Below are 21,557 nucleotides of genomic sequence, written 5' to 3' on the forward strand. Positions count from 1 at the left end.
AGAGGGCTCCTGGCTGCCATGCCAGCCCGAGTCGATGGGCTTATACAACAGGCAGAGCACTGATCGATCGCTCCGCTGCAGGCAGAGCCCCGCTGCATCGGGGTTCCTGGGTCCAGCCCCCTCTCCCTCCCCCCCCCCCCCCGTTCCCGCAGTGCTGGGAACAGCTGCCCTCCCCACGCTGATGGAAAATTCAATGAGCTCATGATGAGCATGCCGCCCAGTCCCAGTTGCATGCCCCAGAGCTCCCCATGCTCTTCAGCCCCTTGGTGTGGGGTGCATTGCCCTGACAGCGCCTGTGGGGAGCCGACGGGGTGCTGAGCACCCCAAAATCAAAGGACAATTACAGCCACGGCTCAGCCACTGCCCTGCCAGCACAAGCTGACGCTGCGGGAGGCTGGGTGCAAACAGGGATGAGCACGGCAAACAAACCCCGCCGGCATCTCCGGGCAAAGTACCGCACAGGACACCCCATCCCACCTGCTCCCCACCCCTCTGCCCCACACCTCCCTCCTCCGGTCCCAGGACTTTGCTCCCGCTCCAGGCTGCTCCCACCCTGCTGCTCTGCACGGGGCGGTTTTGGGGCCCACACGGGGCAGTGATACCATGGTCACGAGGGCTGATCTGAACCCCTGCCCCCAAAATGCTCCGGCTGACCCCCACTAGCTATGGGGCAGTGACCCAACAGGAACCCGAGGGCAAGGGTCTGTCCCTGCATCCTGCCCTGGAGCGGATGGGTGCGGTACCAGCCCGTCGCCAGCAGTGTGCCGGGGCAGCCACCAGCCACCAAGCATCTTGCCATGGGGCTGGCCACAAAGCCCTGCAGCTGCAGGACAATCCCCCGTGGGTGCAGGTGACAAATGGGCCAGCAACAGGCTGAGCCCTGCCCTGCCGCAGCCTTCGTCTGCTCTGTGATTATCCCAGATCGCATCTGTAATTAGTGCCCTGATGTCATGGTGTCAGGCCTGGGCAGCCCCACGCACTCCCTGCCAGCCCCACCCTGCCCTCTGGCCCTGGGGCTGAAGGAGATCCCAGCCCTCCAACACCATCTCAAGGAGCTCCTGCCCAGCTCCAGCTCCCTGCGCTCCCTGCCAGCATTGCTGCTGGACCCCTGTCCCATCCCGAGCTGCTGCAGGGCTGGATCTGTCCCTCTGGCCAGTGCAGGGTTTGGCTGCTCCCAACTGCTGCATCTCTGCTCCCCCCGCCCCACTGCCAGCATCCTGCCTGTTCCTTGCTGCGCTGGCCCTGCCCGCTGCCTGCACGGCTGCCACCCTCCTGGGGACGGATCCTGCCTGGCAGGAGAGGGGCCAGCCCCTGCCCTGCTGAGCTCCCCAGGCTGGGGACAAAGGCAGCGCTGCCGGTCCCCCACCCCCTCAGCACGGGGAATGCGCTGGAGTGGCCCCAGCAGCTATAAATAGAGCGGGAGGCACAGGCTGTGCGCCGGCCGGGGCACACGTGGGTCTGGGTGGCTGCTGCCCCTCAGCGGGTGTGTGGCACGGGCAGGGTGTGGGGCTGCAGCGGCACCCCGGGTGGGACGGGAACGGGGAGGGGGGTGGAAGTGTTCAAGGCCAGGTTGGATGAGGCTTTGGGCAACATGGTCTAGCGGAGGGTGTCCCTGCCCGCAGCAGGGGGGTTGGAACCAGATGATCTTTAAGGTCCCTTCCAACCCAAACCATTCTGTGATTCTGTGAAAGCCCTGGGCAGGACAAGGGCACTGCCGTCCTGCTGCAGGGACGCACCCAGCCCTGTGCCAGGGGGACGGCGGGGGAGGCCCCACACAGCCGCCGCAGAGCAGCACCCAGCGCTTTATTGCAAGGCACACAAATGCACTCCCCGCGGCACGCCGCACACCCCTTCCCTCTGCCAGGCTGCCCGGCCCTGCGGCTGCCCCCACCTCTAGCACCCGCGCAGGGGCCGGGCTGCACCGGTGACGGTGAACCGTGCGCTCAGCACCTCCGAGGGCGCCTGCATCTGTTGTCCCGGCTGCTGCCCACCGGCAAAGAGGGTGAAGGTGCCGGGCTCGAGGCGCCAGTCCTGTGCCCAGACAGCACGCTGCTCGGCCACCACCTGGAAGTACAGCTTGGTCTCCTGGCCGGCTGGCACAGCCACGCGGCGGAAAGCCACCAGCTGCCAGCGGGGCATCGGCACGGACGACTGCTCCCACCGCAGGTACAGCTGCACCACCTGCCCGGAGCGATGGGAGTCAGCACCAACAGGACCCCCCAGCTGCCCCCCTGGCAGGGGGGACCCCGACTCCATCCGTACCCCCTGTGGCCACATCAGTGCGGAGCAGCCATGCTCACCTCCTCGCCATCTCGCTGCCCCGTGTTCTCCAGCACCACGGACACAGAGAGGTTGGCACAGATGGGCAGCACTGGGGGGCTCAGCACCAGGTCCCGGTACTGGAAGGTTGTGTAGGACAGCCCGTACCCGAAGGGGTAAAGCGGGGCATCCTGCCCATAGTACCGGTACGTCCGCCCCTCCATGGTGTAGTTCTCCATTGGCGGCACCTGTGGGATGCGGGACCGGTGGAGGGGACAGGGTTGGGTGGGCATGGTCAAGCATCAGCCCTGCTTCCCGCAGCTGCCCCGGCCACTGAGGCAGAGAGGGGCTATGGGTGCCACCCGCTGTCCTAATCTCACTTACCTGGTGCATGCTGGCGGGCCACGTGGCCGGCAGCCTGCCAGCCGGGTTGGCCCCTGCCTCGCCCAGAAGGACCCTGGCAATGGCGAGGCCGGTGGCCTGGGCGGGGAAGAAGCACGCCAGGATGGCCCCCACGCCCTCGTGTCCCTGCGCCCAGCTCACGTCGAGGGGCCCCGCGTTGAACAGCAGCAGGATGACGGGGTGCCCGGCGGCTGCAGGGAGACGGCTGTCACCAAGAGCCTTGCACCGGTGCTGCTCCAGGGTGCCCCGTGAATGGGGAATGCCTGGGGGGGTTGTGGTCCCCCTCCCTGCGCCCCAGCCCATCACCACCCCCTCTGGGCTGGCCCTGACCCCCAGGACCCCAGCCAGCCCCCAGGCACCCATGCGCTGCCCTGGCCGGGAGTTGCCCCAGCACCCTACCTGCCTGCACGGCGTCCTGCAGCAGCTCCAGCTGGTGGCCTGGCAGGGACAGGTCACTCCGGTCCTTCGCCTCTGTCTCCACATCTGTCCCTGCACAGGGACAGCCAAGGGACAGCCCCTTACACCCCCCCCAGGGCACCACGGGCAGATGGGGCAGAGGGGCACCCACCACCTCGGGGGGCCGATGAGGACCTGTTCCTCTCCCAGAGCTGCCCAGGCTCTGGGGCGCTCCCCCTCCCCAGGCTGTGCCCACCCAGCACCCTCCGGGCTCCCACCTACCTGTCCCCAGGCAGACCACCACCACGTCGGCTGCCCCCGCCGCACCCACCACCTCCTCCCGCGAGTACTGCTGGCACAGCGGCTCACGGCAGCCTGCTGCGAAGCTGACGTTGGCCGGCAGCGTCTCCAGCCCCCTCCTGTGCCAGGGAAAAGCAGAGGGTGTGGGGGCTGCTGTGCCCCAGGGTTGGGGCACCTTGGGGACGTCCCCCCCCCTTGTCCCGGCCCCCAGCAAAGGGTTGAGCGGCTCCAGCAGCAGCCCCAGGCTGTGCCCAGGAGCAGGGGATGGATGGCGGCACAGCGCTGTCTCACCGGGGAGTGTAGATGTACCGCGGCTCTGGCACTGGGGCGTAGTCCCCGAACAGCACCCGGGGGTTGTCAGCGAAGGGACCCACCACCTGTGGAGGGCAAAGGGGTGAGGGCGGGCACCCACAGCCCTGTGCCACGCAGCCTGTGGCTCTCCAAAGGAGGGGAAACCTGCATGCCTGGGGCACAGAGCCAGCAGCCCCTGGGTCACCATGTCCCCCTGCCCGCCTCTGTTGGCGGTGCTCACCGCGAGGCGCTTGCCGGGCAGGTCCTGGGCCTGGAGGGGCAGCGTCCCCCGCACATTCTTCAGCAGCACGAAGCTCTTGACGGCAGCTTCCAGCGAGAGGTTGCGGTGCTCAGGGCTCTGCACAACGCTCAGGTCCAGGGTGCTGTAGGGGTTCATGGCCGGGGGGTCGAACTCCCCCAGCCGCATCCGCGTGTAGAAGAGGGGCCGGACCCGGTCACGCAGCATCTGCGAAGACCCCGACACCAAAACCTCGGCCGGGCTTGGTGGGGGCAGCCCTGGCTCCCTGTCCGTGCCCCCAGCTCACCTGCAGGCTGATGTTGCCCGTGGCCAGAGCCTGCGGGATGTGCATGAAGACGTTGTTCCTCATGCCGTAGGAGAGCTCCAGGTTGCAGCCAGCATTCATTGAGGCTGCCGTGCCGGTGAGAAGGGAAACCGCCCGTCATGACTGCATGACGCCCGGGGACCCCACGCTGGTCCCACAAGCTCACCGATCGCTGTCTCCAGGAAAGTTTGCGTGTAGTGGTGCCCCAGCATGATGAGCTCCAGGGCCCCCTCGTCGCTCACCACGTAGCCCTCGAACCCCCACTCGCCACGCAGAATGTCTGTCAGCAGCTTCTTGTTGGCGCAGGCAGGAATGCCATTGATTCTGAAGGACAGGGGATGGGGCAGCCCGGCCGGGCGGGCACTGGCCACCCCACAGGCAGCCCATCCCGTGCGGTCTCCACTGTGCTCGATACCTGTTGTAGCTGCACATGAAGCTGTAGGAGCCAGCACGCACGCAGGCCTGGAACTGGGGCAGGAAGGTGGTGCGCCAGTCCCGCTCCAGCACCTGCGAGAGCCACGGCAGAGAGGGGTCAGCGTCCGGGGGGGCTGCCCGCCGTCCCACGGCCCTGCCGCGCTCACCTTGGCATCGAAGCTGAGCCTGGAGACGGGGATGTTCTCGGGGCCCCCGTGCACGCTGAAGTGCTTGCAGCCGGCGCTGGCCTTGACGTAGCGGGGGTGCTGGCCCTGCAGGCCCTGCACGAAGCTGCGGGCCAGCTCCCCGCTCAGGAACGGGTCCTCCCCGTAGGTCTCCTGGCCGAGGCGCAGGTGGGTCACCACCGGGACCCCCAGCCCCGCACCCAGGGGAGCTGCTGCCACCCTCCGGCTGGTCAGCCGCAGTCCTGCGTGGCCCGAGGCCAGCCCCCCCCTCCACCCCCCCGCCGCTGGCACCTGGTTCCTGCCCCACAGCGGGTGCCTCATGATGTTCAGGACGGGGCTGAAGCAGCTCAGCCCCGTGTGGTCACCGTAGCGGCCGGCGGCGGCAAAGTCGTTGTGCTTGGCTCTCACCTCGGTGGCGGTGGCGTTGGCCACCCGGTAGATGAGCTCGGAGCTGCGGGGAGAGCGCGGGGGGGGGGGGGGGGGCGTCTCGCGGGGCCACGTCCCACATCCCCGGGGGGTCCCGTCCCGCGGGGGCCCGTCCCCGGTGCCGGTACCTGAAGGCGGCGGCGAGCCCCAGCGCCTGAGGAAAAGCCGTGGCCCAGCCGGGCGCCTCCGCGTCGCCCCGCAGACACTCCGTGTTCCAGTTGTAGGGCGCGATGCCCAGCCGCGGGACCGGGGGTGCGGGGCCGTTCCCCATCGCGCCCCCCCGCGCCACCTGCGGGCCAGCGGCGCTGAGCGGGGGGGTCCCGGGACCGGCCCCGCCGCCCCCCGCCGCGCCCTCACCTGCAGCACCAGCTCGGCGGGGCTCAGCCGGCCCAGCAGGTCGTCGAGGCGGCGGTGCCAGGGCAGGGTCGGGTCCTGGAACGGGAAGGGCTGCGCTCGGCCCGGCCCGGCCCCCAGCGCCGCACACAGCAGCACGACGGCGGCCCGGAGCCCCGCCAGCCCCGGCACGGCCGCTCCGGGGGCCACCGCGCTCCGCTGGCCGGACGAGGGGGCGACTCGGCGCGGCATGGCACGGCTCGGCACGGCTCGGTTCCCAGGATCAGCCTGTTCCGGCGCTCCGAGGCCACGGACGATGGGCGCAGCGGGGCGGGGCGCGCTGCAGCTCGGCCCTGCGCCCGCCGGACGGGGCGGAACGGGGTGGGGCGGACCGGGGGGGGTCCCGGGGCGCTGCCTGGCCCCGGCCGCGCTCCCCCCTGCCCGGGAAGGCATCAGAGAGCGGCGGCGCCGCAGAAGGCCCAGCCGCCTCCCCCCGAACGAGCAACCAGACCCGGCGGGGGGGGGGGGGGCCGTGCATCGGGGTCTGCGTTCGGGGGGCGGCGAGTCCCGGCCGGCGGCAGCCAGCACCGTGCAACGTGCAGCCGGGCCCTGGCTCCGCCGCGGTGGCGGGTCGCGGCATTTCCGTGTCCCCCCGCCTCCCCGAGCACCTCCCGGCACGGGCCCGTCTGGGGGCCAGAACCGGCAGAGCCGCCCAGCGCCGCCAAACCGGCTCCTGGGGTCTCCCGGGCTGCAGCGGGGCTGGCAGGGCACGGCCCCGCTCGGGGCTGGGGGCAGCAGTTGCTCCACCGCTGCTCCTGTCCCAGACCCGGGACAACGAGGGGAAGGGCCTTCCTTAGCATGCCGTGCTTTAACGAGAGCCACGGAGCGCGATGCCAGCGCGGTCCCCTCTGTGCCCTCCGATGCCAGGGACCCATGATGTGACCAGGACACGGTACCTCCAGTGGGCACCCATGCACAGGAGTGGCCGTGGACGCACTCGGTGCCTGGGGGGGTTCCGGTCCTCCCGAGCTGCCGCAGTCCCAGAGGTGCAGCCTGGGGACACAGCGTGGGGCTGGGCGGTGGCTCCAGCACGAGCATCCCGGCAGGGCTGCGGCCAGACCTGGCACATCTCCCAGGGCCCGGCCAGGTGACTCCCCAGCCAGCGAGGGCCAGCACTGCGGGACCTGGAGCAGCACGTGCGGCTCAGGCAGTCCCCGGGCACACGGCGGTGTTTGCTCTGTGGCTTTCTCACACGGCCGCTCCCACAAGACAAACCTTACGGTGATGGCCGGGGTTTGGCTCGGCACCAGGCAGCCCGTGCCCATGGAGACCTGTGTCTCCACATGGGTGAGCTCGGTGGCTACCTGGCTCCGGGGGCTCATGCCCACCTCCAGCATCACGGCTGTGGTGGTGTGCGCCGTGTGCCACGGGATCTCCACTGCCCCCGCCTTTGCCCTCCCCTGGATGTAGCTCTCCAGCCAGGAGATGCACAAGGGGGGAAGAGGAGAGCACGAAACAGCCGTTTGCCCACCAGTGCTGGGATGGACTGGGAGCAGGAGGGGAGCGCAGGCATCTCCTCATCTCGCTGGCACTGTGTCCCGCTCCTGCCAGGGACAGAGGCGATGCTGGCAGTTCCCCCGCCCGGATCGGCCACGCCAAGAGCTGGTATCAGGCCGAGAGGCTCGCAGCCCGCCAGCAGCCAAGCGAGCCGGGGCTGCGCCGTCCTGGGGCCGTGGCCATGTAAGGCAATGCCAGCAGGTTGGCTGCAGCCAGCGAGAGCCTGGCCGGCCCCCGCGCTCCCCGCACTGCTGCTCGAGGGTGACAGCGAGCAGTCACCCAGCTGTGGGAGTCCTGAACAGCCGGCAGGGGGGAGGGCACACCCCCGCACCTGGCACGCAGCCGCCATCGCACTGCTCCGGCTGGAGCCACCCTCGAGCACAGGTCAGCAATCGGCCCTCGCTCAGCGACATGTCTACAACAGAGACGTACCCAAATAAATAAATAATGGCCAGGCAGCATCCATCTGGGAGCGGAGGCCGGTGCTGAGGTGGTCGTGCTGGCTGGGGAGGGTCCGGGGGGCTCAGCTGTTGCAGTATTTACTGCAGGTGCACGGAGCCCCAGGCTGCGACATCCCTGTCCTCTGCCGCGTTTCTGCACGGCCGTGCTTGCTTCTCACGCGTGCGAGGGATGGAAACCCTGCACCGGGCAGCTCCTGTTCCCACTCCGAGCTGCAGCCCCAGGCTCCGAACTCCCTCTGCTCCGGGGGGCACCGGCTGCCCTGACCCCAGGAACCAGCGTCTGCCAAGACACGGGGGCCAGCAGCAGGGCACGGGCAGCACCGGGGAAGGGAACCTTTCCCCCCGACGGGCCTTGCTTTGGCAACGGCCCTTTCCGAGAGGAGTTACTCATCCAGCACAACCCCTCACCGCCATCACCGGGACCGAGGCCCCTCCGCGGCAGCTGACAGGCACCCGCGGGCCTTGCTGGAGGCCGAGCAGCGGAGGGCCGCCCTCCCCCGGGACAGGTCGCAGGGAGCAACGCCACCGGCACCGGCACCGGCACCGGCACCGGCACCGGCACCGGCACCGGCACCGGCACCGGCACCGGCACCGGCACCGGCACCGGCACCGGCACCGGCACCGGCACCGGCACCGGCACCGGCACCGGCGGACGACAGCACCCCCTAGCGGCGCGCACACCCCCGCGCCTGCCGGGATTTGTAGGCGCCTCGCCGTCACGTGAGGCAGGGCCCGCCGGGAAGTGTCCCCCCACCCCGCCAGTACGCATGCTCACAGAGCGGTCGCGTTGCACTCTGGGATGTGTAGTTCGATAGCGCGGGCGTGGCGGGACCGGCAGCCCGGTGCGGACTGCGAGTCCCGTGGTGCCCTGCGGCGCGGCGCGGTGCGGTGCGGGAGGCGGCCGGGCCGGGCCGGGCCGGGGACGCAGCGGGCCGGGCAGGATGTCGCGCCAGGCCGGCCGCGGCACCGAGAGCAAGAAAATGGTAACGGCGGGGCCGCGGCGCCTGAGGGGCCGGGCGGGCCCCGGCGGGCCCCTGCGCCGCCCGCCCGCGGAGCCAGGCCTGGCGGGCCCGGGGCGAGTCGGCCGCGGGGCGCCTCGCCGGCGGCGATGGCAGGGCGCGGGCCCGGGGCGGGGGGTGCCGGAGGAGGCGGAGGCCCGGCCCGGATGTGCGGTCGGGGCCTCCGGGGCTGCAGGGCCCGGCTCTGCCCGCCTCGGGCCGCGGGGTGGGCTCGGCGGGACCTGCCCCTCCGCTCGCCCCTCTCCGGGCCGTCCCCGGCGGGTGGGCAGGCGGCTACAGGCCGGGCACCGGCTGCCCCCTTCCTCTGCCTTTCCCGCCCGCCCCGGAGGCCCGAGGCGGTCTCAGCGGGAGGTCAGGACCCGCCGCGGCCCTTGAACGGCCTCGCCCTAAAGCGTCCGGTACCCGCAGCGGTCCTTGCGGGAGCTCCCGGCACCGCAGGGCAGGGAGTGCCCGGTGCCGCGGGGCCGGACGGCGACGGCGTGTGTCGGGATGAGAGATCAGAGGGGAACGGGACACTTGGGGTTCTGGAGACGTTACAGTCAGGACGCCGACGCTTTTCTCGCGTCTCTTCTCCTCTCTCACCCGTTCCGTGTTATCAGTCCGGCTGCACTGAGACACGAGAGATGGGAACAAAACTACAGAGCTGAGGTCTGGGTCTGGGTCAAACCAGATCGAATTAATTCACTTTCGGTGCAACACCAGTATTTGGAAGCAAGTAATAAAAATAAAATGTTTTTTCTCCCTCTCTGGCCGTGGGCTGGTTCTGGCTCAGCGGAGGCCGGGCAGCTGCCCGCTCCTGCCCGCTCCTGCCTCCTCTGCACCACGAGGGATTCTCTTCTAGGGATTCAACTCCTTACCTACAATGATTTGTACTTAAGGAATTGGTGTTACTTCAGTACGATTCTGACATTTTGTAGCCACAGAACCGTTATATAGTGTTGAGACTATACGCTAGTCTGCAATATAAAGAATACAAATAGTAGAAAAAGTATTAGGCGCTTTAATTCCATTAGATGGACTGAAAATTAAAGAGTTTGTTTACAAATATGAATTCAGAAGTTTGCCTTGTTACAATACTTTAAAATTACCTGAACAGCAGCATTGCTGGCGATAACTGTGACCAGCACTGGCTTTGCGCACTTGGGGGGCTGATAACCGTAGGTGACGGCTTCATGGCTTTACACAGTAAATGACAACACCTTGGAGTGGTAACAGCTGGATTTCCTCCATCCATTCACCCCTACTCCCTCCAGCTGCCCAGCCCTGTCTTTACTAAAATTACTGAACTCCTTAAAAATAGCGTAACCTTTTTTTTGCGTGTTTGTTAAATTCTCTGCCAAATGTCTGACTCTGCTGGTTGAGCTACAGGAGACTTCTGCCTTGTCGTTTGGTGTGAACTTGCGCAACCTTTATCTTTCCAAGATGAAAGCAGAATTTTAAGTAGAAAAAACCCCAAAGAATGCATCAGTTCTTTAGATCTGAAATTGGACAAAAGTACCAAGGAGCCTGACTGGCTCTTTTCACATGCTGAAAGCCTTTTGCTAGCCAACTGCTGTTGAATTACAATGACAAGGTGGAATTCCCGGTGTCTTCTAACAACCCCAATTTCTGTTTGTTGAATGTTGCCGTTTGGGAGTGATTCCTCCTTGTGTTTGTCTTGGCTTTGTGTAAACTTGTTCAGAATGAAGTGCGATCAGTGTTGTCACTTAACTCTGATGTTGTCTCTTTTCCCTTCCTTTCTGCCTGCCTGCTGCTTTCATTCTGTAGTATTGGTATTTGCCATTCATTTCACCTTCTGCATCTATGCATCTCATGGTAGGTGATAGGCTTTTAATCCAAGATTAGACTCTCTGTAATGTTTCTGAATGCTAAAACTGAAAGCAGAAATAAATTATGATGGTTTATTTGTTCCTGAAAACACTTCCTTCAGGTTCTGTGAAAAGCTAAAGCCTACTGTAGCTTTCTGTTTTGCAGCCTTTAATGACCCTGTTAGTCACTGGTCTGGCTTAATGGCTCCCAAGAAAATGGGACATTTGACAACTTTGACATAGTTGCTGCAGGCTGAGGATCGGTGGTGGTGGCGGCGGCTGGGAGAAGAGACCTTTTCCCTTGACGTTTTCTGCAAATCTGACTGTGCAAAGAAAGCCCAAGTAACTTTGATCCTAGCCAGGCACAGAAAGCGGCTGTGCACAACACGGATCTGCTCAACTGACCTGAAATTGTCCTTGCTGTTCCTCTTCTGGGTCTGAGGAGCTGATTGTAATGTCTGAAGCAAATTATGTGCCTAGATAACTTTCTAGGGACCAGATGAGTCTTGTTTTTTCTTGGTAGAGTTTGTACCTCTGGGGCAGTGGTTGAAATAAATTCAGGTCCCTGGCAACTGCACATTTAGCCATCCAGGAGGTGGTCAGTAGCACACGGAATGACCTGGAGGTATCATTCCAGTTAGCTGGGGATGTGCTCCATAAAGCAGAGATGCTAATTGGCAGCTGATGAGTTCTAAGAATGGCTACAGAGTGTGAGCAGCCTCCTGGCTTGCCTCTTCAGGTCAGATTCAATGGGAAGTGCTGTGTGTGTGGAGAGAGGGAGAGGAAGAAAGCGCTCAGTCATTTCTAGTCAAAGAGAACTTCGCTTTCCAAAGAGACTGAAGTTGCCTTGCCAAAATATGAACTGGGATCTCTCCTTATTAAGTAGCAAATTCCTTTGAGACAGCAGGTTTCTGTTCCCCCTCTCCGGGCCAACGGAAGCAGCGCTGGACACAGAAGCAGCAGTGCTCAGTCAGTTTTTTCTTCGGCTTGTGCTAAATCCCTTTTGCCTCTGTCTAGAACTCGGAGCTCTTCACGCTGACGTACGGCGCTCTGGTCACCCAGCTGTGCAAGGACTACGAGAATGACGAGGACGTCAACAAGCAGCTTGACAAAATGTAAGTGGATCTGCTGCAGTGGAGCCTTGCAGGAGCTGGGGTTCACAGTAGGCACATCTGTGTGCTGCACTAAGAATAAACGCCTGGCAGACTGAATTTTATTTAATACTGATATTTCTCAGATTTCATTTTTCCCCTCTCCGCTATCTTCTTTTATACATGTTGGCTGTTTTTCTAAAGAAGATGCTCTTCACACTCTAACTGTTGCTCTGTGGTACCTTCACAGGGGTTACAACATAGGTGTTCGGCTAATAGAAGACTTTCTGGCCCGGTCCAATGTCGGAAGATGCCATGATTTCCGTGAAACTGCAGATGTTATTGCAAAGGTAATTGTCAGAGCACAGCTTTGTCAGGTTTTGTATGTCAGGATAGAGTGTTTGCTACTCACAGGACTGTTCTGAGAGTTTGACTGAGATTTTGGGGAGGAAGAAGAAAGAATTAGATCCCTGACTGCTGCTGACTGGTGGGAATTGGGAGAAAGGCATGGTGCCTTCAAAACTCTTTAGTAATTTTAGAGATCAAAGCTGTGCTGTTGCTTCATGGGACGCGTTCTTGTTCAAACTCTGTTTGCCATAACAGATAGCATTTAAAATGTACCTGGGCATCACTCCAAGCATCACCAACTGGAGTCCTGGAGGTGACGAGTTCTCCCTGATCTTGGAAAATAACCCCTTGGTGGACTTTGTTGAGCTCCCCGACAACCACTCATCTCTCATCTATTCCAACTTGTTGTGTGGAGTGCTGCGAGGAGCCCTGGAAATGGTGAGCCAGCATCTCTCTTCCAGTGAGATAGATGTGTGAATGACCAAGGTATCAGCAGATACTTTACTGTCTAGGTTGTGTTTGTGACTTCTGTGTCTGCTTTGGACTTGAAGTTCATTCCCAGGAGAAGAGCAGGACCGCAGGAGCACTCGGCTGCCATTGCATATGGCAGCTGTGAGTTCCAGAGGTGCTGCCTTTCATCTTATGACCCAAGTACAAGCACTAGGATCTCCTTGAATTTTTATGAAGCTTCAAAGTCCTCCCTTTGTAACTGCTCTGAGCCCTAGTTGGGAATTGGCCGGAACAAGAGAACAGCTGTGTCGCAAATTTAGGAGTCTGTATTTGGGCTTGATTATCTTGCTTAGCTGAAATTTTTGAGGAACGTACATGGAGCAGCAGGACGTGTAGCCTGAGCGATAGGGTTAATTGGGCTCTGGTCTCTGCAGGGAGTCCTGGTTACCCTGTAGGAGGTATTTTTGCCAAGGTGAGGTGCCCGCTGTCCACCACGTAGGACTCGATGTACAAGGAGGGTGTGATCTTGAAAGATAACGAGTGTTTCTGTAGAGCTCTGCATTGCATGTCGTGCCCTTAGAGTTCTTAGGCTGGTGCTTCACGATCAGACGGTTCCTGGAGAAGCTGGTCTGGTAACAGCTCTTATTTTTCCTCTTCCATCACCTAGGTTCAGATGGCCGTGGATGTAAAATTTGTCCAGGACACGCTGAAGGGTGACAGCGTCACAGAAATAAGAATGAAGTTCATCAGGCGGATTGAAGACAATCTTCCAGCTGGCGAAGAGTGAACCGCAACCCAGTCTCCCTTTGGGACTGGAGGGGACCAGCTGGGTTTGGCCATTAGCTTTCATCACAGATCTGTAGGGATATAGCGCTTTCATCACAGATCTGTAGAGATCTGGTGCCCCTGTACATTCAGACTGACTCACGGACTGTTTAAGATGTAATTATATTCTTCTACTGTTACTTCCACCTTCTGTAGAAGACAGTTGTCCGGTCGCTGTTTATTTCACAGGTTCATTCTGAAGCTTTTTCATAAGGTGATGTCTTTTTCGTATTCCTCTGGGGACTCTTTCTATGCTCAGTTTCTAATTGTGATCTTTGGTTGTGCAAGAACTACTGCTCAGACTCCAGAAGAGCTCCAGTCTGTTCAAATCTGAATCCATGTTTTATTACCAGAATTGGAGACCAAACTATGAGAGCCCACCGATTTGTTGTTAAATGTCCTTAAAAAGAGGAGTTTAAAATTAATTTGGAGATCAGTGCATTGTATTTCTGTAGAGCAAAGGGGCTTCCTGCATTTGATTTGGAAGTTACTAGTAAAATGCAAGCTTGATACAAAGGGGTGGCTTGGGAGAGCAACTATTTGAGTGCTGGCACCCAGTCGGGGAGGCTCCTTTTGCCGGAGAGCAGTGGCATCACCAGCACCGGCAGGTTGAGGGGGTCTGCGTGGCCTGGGCCTTTCTGCGGTGTTATCTTCCCCAGCTGCCTCCTGCCTCCCCTCTTGGAAGGGGAGGACCATTAAATTGCAACAGGGCAGCAGTAAATATTTTAAATGGAGAAAAGGAAAGAGTGAGTAAAACGCCATCAGCATTCTACAGTACGTACAGCCCAGAGGCCGCGTGGCAAGTCCACAGAACGAAAAGCAGACGAACGACTGGGAGGTATTAAACACATTTCATCAAGTAGAGCCTGTTCTCCTGTTACGGTGTATAAACACTGCGCGGTGAGGAGGTGGTGCTGGGTATATTCTCACAGATGTTTAGGCTACAACAGAATTTCCCGTGTTACTTGAATTGGCAAGCTCCGGCAGTCTGTAGCACCTGCTGTTCTGTAAAATAAATACACAAAGTAGTGTTATATCTCAAAAACCCAAGATATTGGAAAATCAGCTTCCTCTGCCATCCCATTCAGCAAGAAAATGCAGTCAGACGTTCAGTTCTCAAATCACTTTACATAGCATGAAGGCACAGATCCCAGAGATCATTAGGAACCTGAAGTCGGTAGCTCTTACTCACTTCCACAGGAGCTGGCGGCTCAAACACCTTTGTAGGGTTATGCCTGAGCGTAAGGTGAGAGCCAGCTGCCGCTTGTGCTGCTGTTTGTTTAGGCTGTCCGGATGGACGCTGGGTCACCTGGACGGCTCACCCCGTCCCTGTTCTCCCAGTTGTGGTGGAAGGGTTCGGATGCCCGGTGCGGTGTGTGTCCTGTGGCGGGGCAGTGAGTCGCTGTAAAGGCAGCTGGAGAACGACATGCAGGAACAGCGGCGGCTGGTGGGTTTTGGAGGCAGAGGTGCCGCGTGGCTGCGTTGCAGAGATGAAAAAGATCCGTCCTTCCTCATTGTTGACCATTACAAGTCATTTTAAGGCTGCATTTTAAAAGCAATTGCATTAAAAGAATCCTGGTGTCAACTCTTTGGTTTCCTCTTGCCTTTTTTTTTTTTTTTTTTTTTTTGGGTGACATGGGTGCTGGCGCGGAGCAGCAGCTGATCGGTGTGGGCTCACCGCTCTGCCGCTGGCAGGGCGACGGCAGCACCAAACCAAGAATGTCTGGCTGCCGGCGCGTGTGAAAGCTGCTGCCTGAAGGAAACCTGCCCAATATTCAGGGCGCAGAGGGAGTGTGGCCGGGGATGGGGCTGATGAGCAGAGCTGGGAAACCACAGTCGATGTTTGCTTGTTTGAGGACGGGCCTTTTTCTGCCCCGTGAATACCCGGGCGTACATTAGCAGGGACTCGCTACCGCCAGCCCAAGGCAGCCTGCTGCCCAGGGCACTAAGGCGCGCTATTTGTGGTCATTCATAGTGGCAAAAAAGTCACCTCGGGAGGCATCTGTACCCCCTCCCCGCGCCAGGCTGGGGGCTGCGCCACAGCTGCCGTGGGCTGTGAGCTGAGGAACGGGAACTGCCGGCTCTCCGGGAGCAGGGATTTGCACCTCCCTTGCTGGTATAAATGATATAAACGTTCCCCAGGAGTCTGCGGCGTGGGGGAGCCCCAGTGGGCTTCACCCTTGCTCGGGGAGGGGGGCACCCTGCAGCCTCAGTCAGCCCCGGGCACTGAGCAGCGCCAGGACGGGGAAGCTTCAGCTTTTGCAATAAAGTGGCTTTTCTGTTTGGCCGGAGCTGGCGAGCGTCACGTGTCGCCTGCCTGGCCGGTGACAAAAGCCAGGCTTTGCCAGCCAGAGCGGCCCCAAATAGCCCCGACACACGCCCGGCTCCCCAGGCAGCCCCGGGGCAGCGGCTGCCCCCCCGGAACAAGGGAGGCCCCGTGTCCGCCTTGCTGCCGTGCAGCTAAAAGGAGGTTATTTTGCAACGAGGAGGTCACGCCGGGTCCTTTCCCTCCTTTGGGGAGCAAGGGAACGTGCTCACCCCCGCGGGGAGTGGGTCCTGGGCTCCCCCCGGGGATTACAGAGTTGTGCAGTAATTTGCTGGGGCGACTGGGTCAAAACCAGCCCAGACCCTCTGGAAGAACAAAAAGCAAAAATTGCATTAAGTAAATTAAAACTGTCTACTACCGAGTAGCTCATTGTAGACAAGGGAGAATATGCAAAAAGCTCTGTTTGAAACCTACTAAATATTACCATGTGCTGTTTATAGGAAACAAATGGGGAAAGGCATGCTGCATCAATAAAACCCTGAACATGGTTGGAGTTGGACTGAAGCCTTTCCACGGCTCTAGGTTATTGAATACCCCTCACTTTCATGTGGTGCCAGGCCTGACCCCTGGACACATACCGCGAAGGGGAAAGTTGACTTGTGGGAATAATAGACATTCCTGGTGAACGATTTAACCTGGCAGGAAAAGAGGCGACTTTCAGCCTTTCATATCTCCGCGTGATATTAGAGATGACAATAGCAACAAGTTGGGGGGGGGGGGGAATACAGAGCGGCAGCGCTGCCGGAGAGCGATGCTGCAGGACCCGGCGTACGGCAGCGCTCGGGGTGAGCCCCCCGCCGTGCCCGGCCCCTGCCCACCCGCACCGGGGGCTCAGCCAGCCGCGACAGCAGCAGACGGACCCTGCATCACCCAGACCGGCCGTGGCCCAACCCCAGCCCCGGCTCCCAGAGCCACGGGTCGTGGGAGCTTTATTTGCAGCGGTGCCCACAGAGGGCAGAAGGAGCTTTTCCAGCCCTCACCTTCCTCGAGCTCTGTGTCCTCCCACGGGTGAGCGAGACTTTGGACGGTGCTGAGCCGGAGCGTGTCCCAACAGTACACGCTGGCGGGAGCTGAACTGCTTACCAGGGTCTAGCTCGAGGGTTTAAACCAGTTCATCACCCCAGGTGCTCCCGCTCCCGGCTCACCCCGGGGTCTGTTGCCTGCTTTGCTGCAGGCAGCCGGCGAGGGCAGTTTGCTGCCGCGCTGCTCTGACCGCGCAGTACGGGGCTGCGGAGTATTTCGGCTGCAGCAGAGTTGTCGGGGAGCCCGACCGTGCACGCAGCCACGCTCCACACCGCCTCGTGCCGGCGCGTGCTGACAGCATCCTCACCCCACCCTCACGCTGCCTGGAGCTGGGCAGTCCCTTCTCCCCTCACTGGTGGGAAGGGGAGCTCCCAGCCCCGCTCCTGCCACCCAAACCAGGCGTGGGCACAGCCCCGGGCACTGTCCCTTTGCAGACCCCATGGCCCGGCACTGGCCGATGGGGCAGGGATGGTGCCGGGAGAGGAGCCTGGACGGCACAGGGGAATCTCTCCGGGAGAGAAGCGTTTCCGGACTGGTGTCCTCATTGCTGGGGCAGCTCCCACAGCTTTCAGCCAGATGTGCTTGGCCGGGGTGCCAGGCGCTCGCTGGGGCCGTTCGAAGGATGTTTCACCCACAAGAGCTTGTGCGCCGGGGACGGCAGCTCCTCGACAGGGCTGGCACGGTGCCGGCAGCCCCGAGCAGCCAAGGTGCTGACAGTTCTGGCACCATCAGCTCAACAAATGGCCCCCTCGAGCACCAGGAACCCGGGATGCTCAGCCCCAGCCCCCAAGGGTGCTCCAGCCCCGCATCCCTGCTGCAGCCATGCATTGAAAAACCGTTGGCTACTGGCAGCACCAGGGCCAGGTGAGAGGATGCTCAGGATGGGGGGGTCCAGCTGGGACACGGATCCATCCCCATCCCGGGATTCCCAGCTCTCGCCAACCTGGCCAAGCATCTTCCCATGCTTGGCACCACGTGGGTACCAAATGAACATGTTCTCTGCCTGATAACAGTCGGGCAAGTTTGGGTATGCGGCTGCTGCTTTTATAAAACTTCCCAGGACCCTGTGCCAGCTGCAAAACACGTTCAGCCAATCCAGGCAGCCTGGGCAGCATGCAAAACCCTTCCCCAAGGCACAACTGTGCTGCAAAACCACTGCCTTGACCCAAACACGGTTTCCAAAGCTGAGAATGCCCGCTGGCAGCAGCATCGGGTCAGGGCAGCCCATTGGCGATGCTCCTTGGCACCCGCCCTCCCGCAGCATCCCTTGCCAGGGCCAAGAAGGAGGTTTCTGCAGCTCCCCTCAGGCCAAGGGACGCCAGAGCTGTCCCAGCAACGCTGCTCGGAGCTCTGCCACATTTTGGTGGCATTTGGCATTTCGGGTGAAGGAAAGGAGGCTCCATTGTTCCTCTTTTATTGTTTTGTGTTTCCTAAGCAGGACAGGCACCCTCCTCCCACGCTCTGCCTGGCCGCAGAGCTGATCCGGCCCTTTGAAAGTCAACACTGCAGCAAAGGCGTCTGTTAAAGTGCTGGGCGAGCAGAAACGCAGTGAGAAACATCCCCGCTTCCAGGCACAGACCGGCACTGGCAGCACGTGCAGGGACGAGGGGTGCTCGGGGCAGGGACCCTGCATGGGACCTGATTAGTCTCAGTGTCCCCCTTCCCCCCGCACCCAGTCCGGGTCCATGCTCCCGAGTCACCGCACAGCGATTTGTTTCCGTACGCAGCAGCAGCTCGTGCCGAGCTGGGATGGGAAGGGGTGGCCCTGGGCGACAGCACGACGGTCACAGGGGAACAGGTTGACATCGGCCGAGCCACTGTTCCTGCCCCGTGCCGTGACCCCACAAGGACGCCGGTGCTCTCCCGGCGGCAGGATGGTCCAGCCAGCCCCCCCACCTCCCATCAGGCAGCCGGCCAAAGACCCTCCTTTCCGCCTTTCTCCCTGCGGTTTCACTGTTCTCAGTCTCTCGTTCTGCTCCATGCAACTAAACCCCAATAATTAAAACCACAGCCACTATCATCCTGCCGGCAGCAGCACCGTTCCCCTCCGGAAGCTGTCCTCCGCTGCCCAGCCGTGCAGGACACGGCACGGGGACCCGGTGCCCTGCGGGGCTGGGCTCCATCCAAAATTGTACAGGAGTGCCTGCGGGATGGGGTACAGCCCGTGCAGTCGTTTCGCACAATAAACACTGCAGCCATAAGCTCACCGCCACCCCAGCATCAAAAACCTTGGGGAGAGCAGGGGAGCACCAGTCCAGCCTCTCCGATTTCCTGCAAAAGATGCAAAATTTCCAAGGGCCAATTACCAAACGCAACCAAAACTCCGAGTCCGGCTCGGGTGGATTTGCCCAGAGGCGGCTTGGGAAACTGCTGGGGTCAAACAGCCTTGGCCATGATGAGACCTTCAGCTGCGGGCCAGGAACAGACAGGCATTTTGATGAGAAATGTTTGTTTTCTTTTAAAATATTTTTAATTGTGGCTTCCAAGGAAGGCAGCTGATGAAATGATCTGTGTTTCCGAGCCGCAGCAAACCGGGTTTTTGAAGGACATCTAACCCATCCCAGGGCAGGAGCTGCTCTCAGCCCATCCCCGCTGCGCTTGGGCCAACCTGGGCTTACAAACCCGGTGACAGAGCTTTCCTCCTCGCCGCAGGCAGCCCAGGCCCTGCTCAGCTGCCCCCCAAAGCTGCCACTTTCGAGACGAAACCTTTCCTCCAGCAGTTCAAACCTGTCCAGTGGCCTGTCCTGCAGCAGTGCCCGGTCCTGGTTCCTCCGGCCACCCGCTGGCTCCGGCACAGGAGCGGTGACCCCCGGCCCTGCCAGCGCCTGCTGGGGTGCCAGCCGACCCCGGGAGCCACCGCCCACTCCTGCACATCTGGGCAGCAGCTGGAGCGGGCACAGACAGCAGCACAGCTCTCAGGGGACACACCGGGGTGTCCCCTTGGCTGCCCCGAAGGACGGGCTGCGAGGGGCAGCCCTGGGCACCCGCTTCCCTCCTGCCAACCCACCCCCCGGCGTGGGCACTGCCCGGCACAGCCACCACCTCCCCTTGCAGGGTTTGCTGAAGCCCTGGCAGCCCTGGCTCCGAGCTCAACTGCTGCCATGGGGTCAGCACATCACCTACGCACACGCTCAGCTTCCTCAGCCCCACCGCCTGCAGATGACCCTCCCTGAGCCCTGCGGAGCCCGGCACTGCTGGGTTTGGGGGCTGTTTTTAGAGCACTGGGTGCCAGCCCCCACACCAGCCCTGCAGAGGCACAGCTGCCCCCCCAGGACACAGCCCATGCCCGATCCCATCCCCACTTCAGCAACCTGCCACGAGCACGACCGTGCCCTGGATGGCAGGGAAGGGGCTGGGGTTGAGGCTTCCAAGCAGTTAAATTAGAGAGGAGCAAAATGATTTGAAAATTTAAAACCAATCCCCTCCCTGAACGCGGCAAAGCCCCAGACTTTCATCTCGGCCCCAGCGTCCCGTTGGCTTCTCCCTGCCCATCACGCGCAGCCAGCTGAGACATGGGAGCTTACTTGGGGAAAGCGCTGCCAGAACAATGTCTCTTTTTCCAGCAAAAAAATATTGATTTTGTTTTAATTAGTGCTAGCGCTGACATCCAAGAACTTGGAGAGAAGTTGCCGGGCACGGGGCTGGCTCTGCCCCAGCCTGTGGCTCCACATCCCCGTCCCACAGCGGGCAGGGAGCTCCCCACAGCCACCTCCTGCCCCGGCTGGAGCCAGCATCCTGCCCCAGGACCGGCACTGGCATCCCAGCCTCTCACCCAAGCTCCCCAGTCGTGGCCATTATTGCTCCCCCAGGTCTCAGCAGCGAGTCATTGCTGGGAAGGAGCTTGAGCAAGATGCCACCAAGCAGCCAGAGGGGCATCCCCTCCAGAGGGGAGAAACCCAGCAGCTTCCTTGAGCACGGAACACCAACATGACCCAGCAGGACCTTTGCCTGCCCGGTACAGAGGAGCCTGGAAGGAGCAAAAGGGCAACAGGGGCTGCCCTGGGCTCCAGCATCCCCCCACTCTGCATTCCTGCATCCCCTGACCCCAGGCTCCAGCATCCTCCTGCATCCCCCAGGCTCCAGCATCGCCCCACCCAGCACTCCTGCATCCCCTGACCCCAGGCTCCAGCATCCCAGGCAGGCAGGGTGCAGGGAGCCGTGCCATGGGTGCTGGCTGGCCAGGAGCCGGGGAGCAGAGCGTTAACCGGGGCAGCGGGGCCAGGGAGCAGAGCCCAAGGAATGAGGAAGCTGAGGAGCGGGTACCGTAGTGAAAAAGGCTTGGCACGAGCTGTGGAAAATGGAGGCCTAGAGAAATGTGACAGCAGGCTGGACTGGCTGGAAGTACCACACAGGCATATTTAAGCCTTCAAGCCTGCCATTGTTCTCCCCTAATTATTCCCACTCCCTGAGTATTACACCCCATAATTCAGGAAAGCTGAGTAATGGAAGAAACAACAGCAATTTTAATCTCTCAGTACCGGTGGTCTCCACCAAAAAAATGCTTTCAAGAGCTCTGTGGTTGCAACTTCCTCGGTTTGGTGGGCAGCAGAGGGGAGGGAGCGCACAGCCACTGGCCCACGGGTGCTCGGCCGACACCAGAGGTGAGGAGGGGACCAGGGACAGGACCGGGACCTTCCTCTGGGTGATGGGAGAGGAGCAGGAAGAACACGCTGGGTGCCAGGAGCATCCCCACCAGGTACCACATGAGCCCCGCACCAGCAGCTGGGCTGGCTTTGGGGTGATGCTGGCTGGTGGGTGGGTACAGCCCCTCACCCCCCTGCACCAGAGGACCCTGGTCAGCATGGCTGCTGCTGGGGAGGACCAGAGCAGGGTGAGGAACCCACCTCATACCACCAGCACTATCTTCTGCTCCCGGCTAGACCACAGAGAACTGAGCATCAGTTTTTGGTCAAAACATGTTTTCCTTAATGGGAACTGGCTTTCTGAAAAGGAAATTCTGATCTCCCTAGAAATGCTCTTGCTTTTCAACAAAAGCCACTGCGGGTTTGTTCCCCGAGGAGCAAGCTTTGGGTAAACACGGTCCCACTCCTGTGAGGGGCAAGACCAGGAATCAGAATGA

At 61.3% G+C, this 21,557-nt stretch overlaps 2 protein-coding genes across 3 annotated transcripts; one reads left to right on the forward strand and one right to left on the reverse strand.

The window, feature by feature from the left end:
* Nucleotides 1-391: 391 nt before the first annotated feature.
* On the forward strand, nt 392-14,713 carry TRAPPC3 (trafficking protein particle complex subunit 3). 2 transcript variants are annotated; one of them, XM_075773744.1, is made up of 6 exons: nt 392-396; nt 8,493-8,570; nt 11,432-11,529; nt 11,756-11,855; nt 12,109-12,291; nt 12,971-14,713. In XM_075773744.1, exons 2-6 carry the CDS (start codon nt 8,529-8,531, stop codon nt 13,088-13,090), a joined length of 543 nt encoding a protein of 180 aa, XP_075629859.1. In that variant the 5' UTR covers nt 392-396; nt 8,493-8,528; the 3' UTR covers nt 13,091-14,713. The 2 variants fall into 2 exon arrangements, with proteins under 2 accessions (XP_075629859.1, XP_075629858.1); XM_075773743.1 differs by lacking the exon at nt 392-396 and having other exon boundaries at nt 8,415-8,570.
* LOC142604815 (uncharacterized) lies at nt 1,787-5,952 on the reverse strand. Its single transcript, XM_075773919.1, has 14 exons — nt 5,594-5,952; nt 5,365-5,525; nt 5,102-5,261; nt 4,793-4,963; nt 4,627-4,718; nt 4,378-4,535; nt 4,194-4,297; nt 3,890-4,114; nt 3,649-3,734; nt 3,340-3,476; nt 3,061-3,150; nt 2,644-2,852; nt 2,301-2,507; nt 1,787-2,181 (listed from the first exon to the last, which is right to left on the reverse strand). Exons 1-14 carry the CDS (start codon nt 5,819-5,821, stop codon nt 1,894-1,896), a joined length of 2,316 nt encoding a protein of 771 aa, XP_075630034.1. The 5' UTR covers nt 5,822-5,952; the 3' UTR covers nt 1,787-1,893.
* Nucleotides 14,714-21,557: the final 6,844 nt, after the last annotated feature.

Source organism: Balearica regulorum, chromosome 22 (genome assembly GCF_011004875.1).
Source record: "Balearica regulorum gibbericeps isolate bBalReg1 chromosome 22, bBalReg1.pri, whole genome shotgun sequence".
Taxonomy (NCBI): domain Eukaryota; kingdom Metazoa; phylum Chordata; class Aves; order Gruiformes; family Gruidae; genus Balearica; species Balearica regulorum.

Coding starts and splice junctions, on each gene's coding strand:
- LOC142604815 (XM_075773919.1), bottom strand. CDS start 5,821: ATGCCGCGCCGAGTCGCCCCCTCGTCCGGCCAGCGGAGCGCGGTGGCC. Junction 4,298..4,377: donor TTTCCTGGAGACAGCGATCG/GTGAGCTTGTGG, acceptor CCGGCACGGCAG/CCTCAATGAATGCTGGCTGC. Junction 2,182..2,300: donor GGCAGCGAGATGGCGAGGAG/GTGAGCATGGCT, acceptor CGCTCCGGGCAG/GTGGTGCAGCTGTACCTGCG.
- TRAPPC3 (XM_075773744.1), top strand. CDS start 8,529: ATGTCGCGCCAGGCCGGCCGCGGCACCGAGAGCAAGAAAATG. Junction 8,571..11,431: donor GCACCGAGAGCAAGAAAATG/GTAACGGCGGGG, acceptor GCCTCTGTCTAG/AACTCGGAGCTCTTCACGCT. Junction 12,292..12,970: donor TGCGAGGAGCCCTGGAAATG/GTGAGCCAGCAT, acceptor TCCATCACCTAG/GTTCAGATGGCCGTGGATGT.